At 35.3% G+C, this 10,791-nt stretch overlaps 1 protein-coding gene and 1 long non-coding RNA gene across 2 annotated transcripts; one reads left to right on the forward strand and one right to left on the reverse strand.

Moving 5' to 3' along the window:
* Positions 1 to 293: 293 nt before the first annotated feature.
* LOC148208062 (uncharacterized) lies at positions 294 to 2,350 on the reverse strand. Its single transcript, XR_015788671.1, has 3 exons — positions 1,745 to 2,350; positions 1,618 to 1,662; positions 294 to 595 (listed from the first exon to the last, which is right to left on the reverse strand). It is a non-coding gene; the product is annotated as an uncharacterized LOC148208062 (long non-coding RNA).
* A 6,396-nt stretch (positions 2,351 to 8,746) lies between these two features.
* LOC148208063 (NAC domain-containing protein 72-like) lies at positions 8,747 to 10,403 on the forward strand. The gene is made up of 3 exons (XM_088119903.1): positions 8,747 to 9,011; positions 9,088 to 9,359; positions 9,682 to 10,403. The coding sequence occupies exons 1-3, from the start codon at positions 8,831 to 8,833 to the stop codon at positions 10,117 to 10,119; spliced, it is 891 nt and encodes a 296-aa protein (XP_087976029.1). The 5' UTR covers positions 8,747 to 8,830; the 3' UTR covers positions 10,120 to 10,403.
* The last annotated feature ends 388 nt before the right edge of the window (positions 10,404 to 10,791 follow it).

Consider the following 10,791-nt stretch of genomic DNA (forward strand, 5'->3'; position numbering starts at 1 on the left):
TAGTCTATGTAACATAACCTTATGTAGCCCATAAGATGATTAAAAATCTACCAAAGCTTTAAATAATTTATATACTAACTATAAACTCGACTTTTTAACTTATAAGTACTCAAACTCAACCAATGTACCAATCATATCCTCTACAAAATATTTTATATAAAGTGTAACGTCCCAGGACTTCCCATACACTTCTAAGTCACGTTAACTACCCACCTGGCTAAACTTAACCCCAAACACGAGATGACAACCCCCTGTGAAATAATTATATAAAATAAAGCTTCATCTCTCATCAATTTAACAATGAAACACTTCTATAGAATATCATTCAAACATCATCCGTGGACAGCCTCATTAGGCAACTTTATTATTCCAACTAGGCAAATTCAATGAATGGAAGAAAACTAAAATAATCACCTATCCAGAAATAAAGTAAAGGAACCTCCCAATTATTCAAATACGAACAAATAGTTTATTGACCATAACATAAGGTCTTAACCATCTAACTTAAGCTAAGCAAAAGTGACTACGCAACCTATGGTCCTCACTCGTCATGTCTCCTCCGTCTCATCACCATGGTCGCCAACGAGTCCTTCACCTGAAACAATAATTGTAGAGGGGGTGAGTATATAAAATATACTCCATAAGTAGCCCTCACTAACAACACACACATCATGCTCAACCAAATCATGAAACATTCATAGTCATGCTCTTCATCACATTATGCAATCAAACATAGACACATTCTATAAGATTCGGCAACAACCACAACCATGAACCAATTAGTTACCAACCTCGAGTCTCCCTAACATCTCATGTACCTCTACGCATATCACAGCTATCCTAGCCTTCCACAATTAACTTCTTCGAGTAGAGTCGGCCCCTGACCATTTTTACCCAGAGCCCCGACACTACCGCATCGGCCCTCGACCATTTTTACCCAAGGCCCCGATGACTTCACCATCTATCGGCCCTTGATCATTTTTACCCAAGGCCCCAATAGTTTTCCTTTCAAAGGCTCCTCGCATCGACCCTCGACCATTTCTATCCGAGGCCTCGATACTCCATTAGTGACGTATCAGCCCCCGACCATTTATACCCGAGGCCCTGACACTCACCCATTCACTTTCCTCAAAAATCCAACGTTCCTTATCATAACCAACTCCACGTCAACCCCTAGCCTGCGAATAGGGTCCGAAAATATGCTTCTATTACACCCACATCTCATAAGAAAATAATATGAGTCAGACCAGCAGGCTCGCAACATAAAGAAACATTTATATATGCTCAACCAGCACGCTCACATCATAAATGAACATTTATATAAACTATACAAGCACGCCCACATCATAAGAAAAACATAATCACAATGATTCTAATTTAACGAGCACCCTTTGTAAACATACATTATCCCATAACCATTCTCAGCAGTTTAACAAGGCAAGATTTCCACTATTATCACCAACGAATATTCAACACTACATCAAGTATACAGTTTACCACAACCGAGAGCTACCTAACACAACAGCGTATCAAAAATAATATCAAACATCACAAAAACAGCACATTAGAAGCCATCTGACACACATTAACGCACGCACACGCCCCTTGTCTACTTACACCCAACCGCGCCCCTAAGTTCTGCGTCGATCTCACACCTAGGCACTAAAACAGAAAGAAAACAGCAAGTTACATATACCATTCCGCCTTCGAAATCAATCCTAAAAGGGTTCAAATGACTCATTACCACAAAATTGACTTCGTATAGGTGTGGGTAACTTAGATCTAGCTCGCCAAGGTGTGGGTAGCCTAAATCGGGCTTCGAACGGATGTGGGTCAACACCAAAAGTCACCGGGAGGAAGAAAACGCCGCAAATCTGGGCCAAACACAAGCTGGTCGCTTCTGTTCGAGTCGGGGAGAGGTGCTGCAGGTACAGGGCGCCGAAGGACGCGACGGCAAGGGGAAAGTCGCCGTCAAGACAGCCGGATCTGGCGAGAATCGATGTTGTTCGGAGCAGTCACGCGTCGCCGCTAATTCGCCGGACTTGCTCGTGGTCTGCTCGAAGGTGTCGGATCTAGGCAACAATGGACTCGTTGGACCCGCTACCCCTCGCCACCCGCCGCAGCTACTGCTACCTACGACGTCAAGAAGAAGTACCTGCTGCAATGGTCGCCACCGTCGAGAGCGTCGTGAGGGCTGGGCGCCGGCTTGAAGGATGCGCCGCTGCTGCTGTCGTCGCCGGAGGAAGGGTACGGGCTAACGAAAAAACAGAGAAGGGGGGGTGTGGCCGGCTAGGGCAAGAAGGAAGAAGAAGATGGAAGAAAAACCCTATGTGTTTTATTTTCTTTTTTTATTATTAACTTTCTTTTCCTTTGTTTTAAAACCAAACCAACCCAAAAGGCCCAACATGACCAAGCCAAAGAGAAAAGAAATTCATCCCAACTTAAGACAAAACCAACCACACGGAGCCCGATAAATATAAATTTTATTAAAGTTTAATTTTAAAATAAAAATAAAAATCTCTTGATTCGAGACTAACTAACCTGAGGGACTCGGGACGTTACATAAAGAGTATATTTCAAAAGTTGATCGAGGAGTTTTATAATATATAAAAAGCTAATTTTCATCCCTTTTTATTTTAAACAAAGAAAAATTGCATTAAAAAGAAATAGGACCACTAAAGTTACATCAGAAGAGTGCATCAGCATTACAATCCACGAAGGAAACAATTGTCCCAAAGAACATAGAAATGATAAGAAATTGCCAACTTAGTCAATAAAACAGCTTGCCTATTCAAATAACTAGGAATATGAAAAAAATTTAGTCCACTAAACACTTTCTCCAAGATCACAACGTCCTCAATTAATTGAGGTATTTTATCAATTATGGCTCCTTTATTCATAATTGGAAAGGAAATAATTGCTTCTAAAGTTGTTTTATTCTCCACCATGACAGGTAAGGAAGGATTAGGCAAATTCCTCAAATCACGTTGGTCATGGAAATACAATTAAGTCTGATAGCCTCTCCAGATTCCAAAATGGTGTTCGAGCTAATCGTCGCTGCAGCACCTTTATCGTTGCCCACCTTCTGCTCCGTCTTCCTTGCCCTTGGACAATGGAAGTTCTCTGAACCAATATGCAACGAAGATGAATATTCATCCGAAGAGATCTCAGGCAAGTGACCTCTCCAATTCTGTCCTTAATAACTCTTCAAACACCTAGATGATGAAGTCACGAACCATACATAACAATGTTGTCTTTTATTTTGTCAGCCGCGATGATACTATTAACATCCAATAGGGAGATCCCCGACACCCAACCACCATATGCCATCACAGCAACCAGTGGGGAAGAATGATCCTCCCCTAAAATTGTCTCCACAACAGCAAGAGAGTTCTCTATTATATTTCGATCCATGCTATTTACTTCTTGAAAAAAAATTATAGAAGAATCGAAATAAACCAAAGAAGAATACCCCTTTGAAAAAATTTAGTCGAAAGACTGAGAAAAAACGTATGGAGAGGAGAAGGAGAGGCAACCTGATCCACACTTTTAGCTCTAACTTCATCAGTTTTATTCTTAAAAATGTAGTAAATGAAAAAGTTGGGAAATGGAAAGCAAACTAAAAGAAGTTTTATGTGTCAAAAAAAAGGAAGAAGTTTTACAAATTAGCAATTAAATAAGATGTAGAGAGAAGGAATATAATTATCGACATGTAGCGAAATATAAGCAACATGTCGTTTGAAATCCATGTTTGCCAATAATTGTTACTTATTTTGAAATTACATCCATTGACCAATTATGAATGACATGATGTCATCATATTGGGAAAGATCAATATTGTTTAGTATCTTTGTCAAGGATTTGTACAAATTCTAATATATTGCCAACAAAATAATTGCCCTTTTTTGGTTTCTATAAATGATGCTTGTTATTGTACTATAAATAAAATAAATAAATAAAGTGATGCTTGTTACTAATTAATTTTAATTATATTTTTACTTCAAATCTATTTGATTATAATTTCGCTTAAAAATAATGTTATTACCATATATCATTAACTACAAATATTTGAATTTTTGACCAAATTTCAAAAACTATTTTTTTTAGATTTTAAAATTTAAAATTGTTTTTAAAAAAATAGATTAAAAATCAAAGAAAGATATCAGTGAGTAGTGAAAAGCTTAATTTTTAGAAATAAAAAATCAAAAGTAAAATAGTGATCAAACGTAACTTAACGACTAACGTCCATTATTTAGGTATAATTCTTAAATTAATGAAAAATGTTTTAAACAATTTTTTTTTTTTCTGTGATGTACTTTTAAAGACACCATTGTCAAACATAAAAAAAAATAATAAAATCATTATGAAACATATTTTGACCTTTTTTTCAAGAAAAATATAAAATATTATCATTTCTTAAACGAGGGAAAAAAAATAAAACGAGACACTTGGAAGAAAACATTAAAACAGAACACATAAAAACATTCCACTTAAAAAGTTAAAAGCATGCAATTATACTCCTTATTTACTTTGACTATTCAACGACATCGTATGACCATAAATTCATTCACACGGCTTCTTACACATCTCAAAAGAAGTTTTAGGTTCCTACTACTCATTCACCTTTAAGATTGTATTTATTCATATATTATACATTGATTAAATATTATTTTACTCTTTTTTCAAAAAAAAAAATATATATATATATACACTATTTTAATCTCTAGGGTTCATTTTGTTCCCTATAGTTTCAAAATATCAATTATGGTATTCTGTACTTTTAACTTTAGTCCATTTTAGCTCAAAGTAAGCATAGCTTAGCGGTAATTGACATATATCTCCAACCAAGAACTTGTGTGTTCGATCCCTCACCTTAGATTTTGTACTAAAAAAAATATTTTAGTCCATTTTAGCCCCTAGATTTTGGAAACGTCTGTTTTGGTTCATGTGCTTTCTAAAGGTGACTATATTTGGTCAATATTTGCAAAATTTTAACACAAATTCTATACACGATCAAAACCTTTTCTAAAGGTCCAATAAATGTTAATCAATAATAAATTGGGAGGAAATGACAATACGTAGATTCAAACGTTTTAAGAATCTTGTTGAGTGTAACATCGTACTAAACTTATGATCGAAACACAAATGAAATAAAAAAGAAAATAAAAGAATTGAAATGGTCACTTTTAAAAAATACAATGATCAAAATGGACCAATATTAAAAATAGAGGGACCAAAAGATCTAAAATTGAAAGTATAATTATCAAAATAATATTTACACATTAAATATTTTTTACTGAAAAAAATATATATTTGTTAAAAAAAAATTCAAAATAAGTTAGTCGACAAAGTATCAAAATTTGAAACCATATTTTAAAATATTAATATTAATTTAATTTATTGCTTAAGGTATCCAATTCCAAATCCATATCCTATGCTTCAAATCCAAGCTGCCAAAATTCAATTTCTTGTATGAATTCCACCAACTCAAAAAACAAGGAGTCATCACACCAATTTAGGCTCTAGGCTCTACGATGGTTTAAATTTTAAAATTTCAAAATCTTTATATAGTTTAAAAAGTTTTAAATTTAGTTCTAATCACAAATTAATTTTTACCAATCTTGTTTTTTTTTTTAATTCAACTCTCAAGTCTAATATGGCAAACTATTACAACAATAAAAAAAACACACTTCCTCGCTAAATATATAACAAAATAAACGTTTTATATATTTAACATGGTAATGATTTGACACGATATGAGAAAAGACTAAATTCAAATTAATTCTAAAGTATAGATATGTATCGATAATAATTTAGTGGAAGAAAAAAAAGACCTAACTTCTCTCTTCCTTTCCTTTTCTTGGTTAACATTTAATAGCCGTCCAAAAATTCTATCAACTAAACTCAACTTCCACGTGGCATGAAAGTATGCATCAAAATAGAGCACATTGCATTTTTCTTTTTCCAAAAAAAATCTTATCATTTGAAGCTAAAGCAAAAAAGAAAAAAAGAAAAGAGAAGAAAGCATTGAAAGCTTTGGGATTTTTCCATAGCTATCATCTTCTAAGAGACTGCCACGTCATCATACATTGCATCACACTAAATTGAGGAGTGAAAGCAAACTCTTTTTAACTCCCATCCATATCTCACCAATAATCCTAACACCTCTCAAAATAGAATCATTCCCTTCGAACTCTGGGATATATCTACACGATTCTTTTTCGTTTTTCAAACTTAAACTCCTCTAAAATACGTAAAAAATAAATTAAAAACAAGTGTCATTATGTTACAAGAGTTTAATATTGTACACCCGACAGCTCAAAAATTATTATAAATATGAAAAAGGAAAAAATAGAATATACGTCACTCAATGATTTCTTTTGTATCGTCTCGATCCATATTTAGGTTAATAAAATGGAATGTAAAAGTCTAAGTCCAATGAAGAACCATTGCCTTTTCAGAAAATATTTTATATACGAAAATTGGTGCTTATATATTTTAGGAAAGGAGGCTACCCAATCAAATTTTATCCCAAAGAATAATAGAATCCAATTTTGACCTCTAAATGTGTTATAGAATTTGGTTAATTATCTTAATTTTTCTTTAGAATAAAAGAAATGCCTTTTGACCTAATTCTAGTATTTTCTAAAACCTTTTTTTATCCTGTGAATAAATAGACATTCAAAATACAATATAAACCAAAAAAAAAAATCTAACTTGACAAATTATTTATAGACAACTACGACATTTCAAACCAGTGTGACTCGATAAATTGTCATGATATTAAAATAAAATATCAATTCATCAAACGTCTAACTACTGAAAAATAATTTGTGACATTAAATTATATTTGAAATATTGTTCGATAAAAAGAAAAACATAAGAAAACAAAACTAAAAAAGTAAAAGGAAGTTAAAGGAACGCGTCACCAAATTATTGCCCCAGTGTTAGAAAAACCTCATGAATAAAAACTTCTGCCAAACTTGTCGTTGTTTTGGCCCTCCCATGTGCCGCCACGTGTCCTTGTTCACTTTGCCGACGAGGTTCTCATTCCACCTGTGCTAGACACCGCCCACACGACTTAATCGTTTCCCTTTTCATTTTTTTTTTCTTTTCCTCCCTTTTCTATTTTTCATTTCGAATCTATTTTTACTTTCCAAAGATTTTACTATTTTCTATTTTGAAAAATATCATAATTGTTTCGTTGTGAAGATATCTTAGTGAATAAAGTATGTTGAAGCGTGAGATTTGAGGCTAATTGAATCGGGCGTAGAATTGATTCGACGGGTTGTAAATAGGGAAAGGGCGAGGTTTTAGCTTTTGAATAGAAATGTGTGGCGACTTGCACAAAGAGAGAGAAGACACTAGTGTGTTGTATGCATACTGCACTCTAATGCTTAAGTTAGGGTACGAAGCAGGTTTGAGATTACTTCACTCTCAAGAAATTGCTTGATGACTAATCTGACTTGTAGAGGCACCAAACAGGTGATCGAGCATACACCCGTCATGGACAGGGGTAGTTTTTGCTTGGAAATAGTATTTCCCAAGTGGCGGACCTAGGTGCACCTATGGTTGGACGAATGGTTGCACTGACCTAGGACGTGTCTATAGTGAACCATTGACTAAGTTAACTTAGTGTGTCTGTGGTGTTGGGCGGATCGTTATGCTTTTTCTCAATGTAACTGTGTTGTTCTACATGGACTTGGCATGATGGTCCGACCTATATGGTTTCGTGCTGACAGTTGGCCGAAAAATAAATCGAGGAAGCACATCAGTCTCCGATCCCTTGCGACTAAACGACTTGGCAGGCTTGTTATTTGCGACAGGTCTCCCTAACGTGTGTGCATTGCAGGCGTGACCTTCAGATCGGTCTCGACCCTTGATCGTTACTCCTGACAAAGTACTTATAATCTTCTTGAGATCAAAGGATGAATCCTCTATCTCATTTGTTGTACCAAAAAACACACAAAAAGAAAATTCACTACTCTTCGTTTTTTTTTAAACGTAGAAAAAAATGTGACTTTTCTCTTTAGCATTATATTTAAGTTTGAGATTGATCTAGCTGTGTTATTTTTTAAAACATTATAATTTTCTCATATATGTGAAAACCCACATCTATTTAATTATATTATATTATGCTTTATGTAAATGTCTCTATTATTTACTTTTAAAATTAAACCATAACCTTTATCTTCCAACTTTGCTTTTAAAAGTATCATTAAAATCCTAAATATTCAATATTGTGTTTGAGACTTCCTTGGCCTTTCATCTCCACACCTAATACATTTTTTAAACTCTTAATTTTATGTCTAACCAAATGGTAATACACTTTTTAAGTCTAGAAAAACCTAGCAAAAAAACAAAATCAGACTTTTATACTCTCATTAAACATTTTAAATATTCATAAACCTATTAAATACAATTTAGAAACACCCATAATTCTACAATCTTTTTTTTTATATATATATATATAATTATTTTACGTACAAGTAGAAAAAAATAATAACAATAATAAAGCTTCTAATACGACAGGCGCGTGCAGTACACGTGTATTTCGTCGTGTAGTTTAGGAAGGTTCATGCACCGGAGGCTTGGCCGTACCCGAACCAGATAAGCTCAACGCTCCGATAGCTTCGAACCTCAGACCGACACGTGTCGCCTCTTAAATGGTGACCATGTCCACTGGGTCCCACTCCCTCTTCAAGAACCGACCGTACTTATCTCTCTATATAACCCATTCCCAGAGGCCCCCAAAATTTTCGAAAAAACCCCCAAATTTCATCATAATTACCCAAATTCACCCTCTTCCAACCAAATCTAGAATCGGGAAATGGGGGTGCCGGAGAAAGACCCACTCTCGCAGCTGAGCCTGCCGCCGGGATTCCGCTTCTTTCCGACCGACGAAGAGCTCCTCGTTCAATACCTCTGCCGGAAAGTCGCCGGCCACCAGTTCTCCCTCCAGATCATCGGCGACATCGATCTCTACAAATTCGACCCATGGGTTCTCCCCAGTAAGTCCAAAACAAAAATGATCCAATTAATTTGGGTCTTTTCTTTTGATTGATGGGTTTTAATTACTTTTTGCAGGTAAAGCTATGTTTGGGGAAAAGGAGTGGTATTTTTTCAGTCCTCGGGACAGGAAGTACCCGAACGGGTCGAGGCCGAATCGGGTCGCCGGATCCGGGTACTGGAAGGCCACCGGAACCGACAAGATTATATGCACAGAAGGCCGGAAAGTGGGCATTAAAAAAGCTCTGGTTTTTTACGTCGGAAAAGCCCCCAAAGGAACCAAAACCAATTGGATCATGCACGAATATCGCCTCATCGATGCCTTCCGCAACACTGCCGGGAGCACCAAGGTAAACAAAATTAATTTAATTTAATCTTCTTCATTTTTTAACAAAATTAATTTAATTTAATCTTCTATTATGTATTCAATTTATTCAATTTATTCAATTTATTACGTAAAAAATGGAGCCAAAACCAACCCTCATTAATAAAGATGTTATATTCGAACGGCGACTAGATTACTATTTCTCTCTATTTATTATAATTTTCAAAATTAAATTTATTCAACTTATCGCTTAAATTTTTGGGTTTTGGGGTTGAGGATGATTTATTCCTTCTTTGACAATTTTGATTATTTATTTTAGATTTTTATTTTGTCTTTTAATTTTGCAGCTGGACGAGTGGGTTTTATGCCGGATTTACAAGAAGAATTCAAGTTCTCAGAAGGCGGCGGCGGTGGCGGCGACGAGCAGCATTTCGAGCATGGAATGCAGCAACGGCGGCGGGTCGTCGTCGACGTCGTGTTCGTCATCGCACCTCGACGACGTTGGTCTGGAGGTGTTGCCGGAGATCGAAGACCGGTTCTTCAACTTGCCCAGAATCAATTCCCTCAATACTTTCGACTGGCCCTTTGAAGCGCTCAACTCGGTCGCCGAACTCGCTCCTCTGACTCAGTACTCCGATATGTATATTCCGGCCGCCCACATGCCGCAGAAGCCGCCGGATCAGGAGGTGCAGAGTGGGCCCGCCGCTCAACGCCTTCACAATCCAACGTCTTCCGCACGGTTGCCGCAGAGTTTCGCCAGCTCCGGAGACAGTTTTAGATTCTGAAAAGAAAAAGAAAAAAAATCTCCGGCGGCCGGTCCAGGCGGGCCGACGAGCCGGTCGGTTTTGGGGAATGGGAGAAGAGCTGTGTAGATAATTCTTTGGGCTAACATTTTGAGATACCCAACAGAAAAAGAAAAAAAAAGAAAAGAAAATGAAAGTGGAAATTAGGTCTAGATTTTTATGATAACCATTTTGCTTTTTTTTCTTTATTTCCAAAAAACATGTTTTCTTTTTTATTACTGCTTTTTATTCTAATAAAAGTTTATGGATGAACAAAGTTTAGTTTAGTTTTTTTTTTTTTCAAAATAGAAAATTAGAAACAAAATCGTTGTTGTATGAAATTTACTTTCAAGACAGTGAAGGTATTGGATAAATGTTCATTGATTAATCAACTAGTTAAACACTTATCTCTAATTATCATGTTCGAATTCTCATTCTCCTTAAAACGATATACCAAAAATAAAAAGGATGAAAACAGTGAAATATAGATATTAAAACTATTGTAATTGAACCTATCAAATTTTACATAATTAAATAATTTAAATCAACTCGAATATAAATTTAAATGATGAAATTAGCTAATAATTTTTGTGATAGAAATTAGGTTTAATATAATATTATATTCTAAAAAAAATTAAATAATTAACTCACACATGAAGAATGCACATGATCAAA

Source organism: Momordica charantia (genome assembly GCF_013281855.1).
Source record: "Momordica charantia cultivar OHB3-1 chromosome 11 unlocalized genomic scaffold, Mcharantia_2.0 BLBB01000011.1, whole genome shotgun sequence".
Classification (NCBI taxonomy): Eukaryota; Viridiplantae; Streptophyta; class Magnoliopsida; order Cucurbitales; family Cucurbitaceae; genus Momordica; species Momordica charantia.

Coding starts and splice junctions, on each gene's coding strand:
- LOC148208063 (XM_088119903.1), top strand. CDS start 8,831: ATGGGGGTGCCGGAGAAAGACCCACTCTCGCAGCTGAGCCTGCCGCCG. Junction 9,012..9,087: donor CGACCCATGGGTTCTCCCCA/GTAAGTCCAAAA, acceptor TACTTTTTGCAG/GTAAAGCTATGTTTGGGGAA. Junction 9,360..9,681: donor ACACTGCCGGGAGCACCAAG/GTAAACAAAATT, acceptor TTAATTTTGCAG/CTGGACGAGTGGGTTTTATG.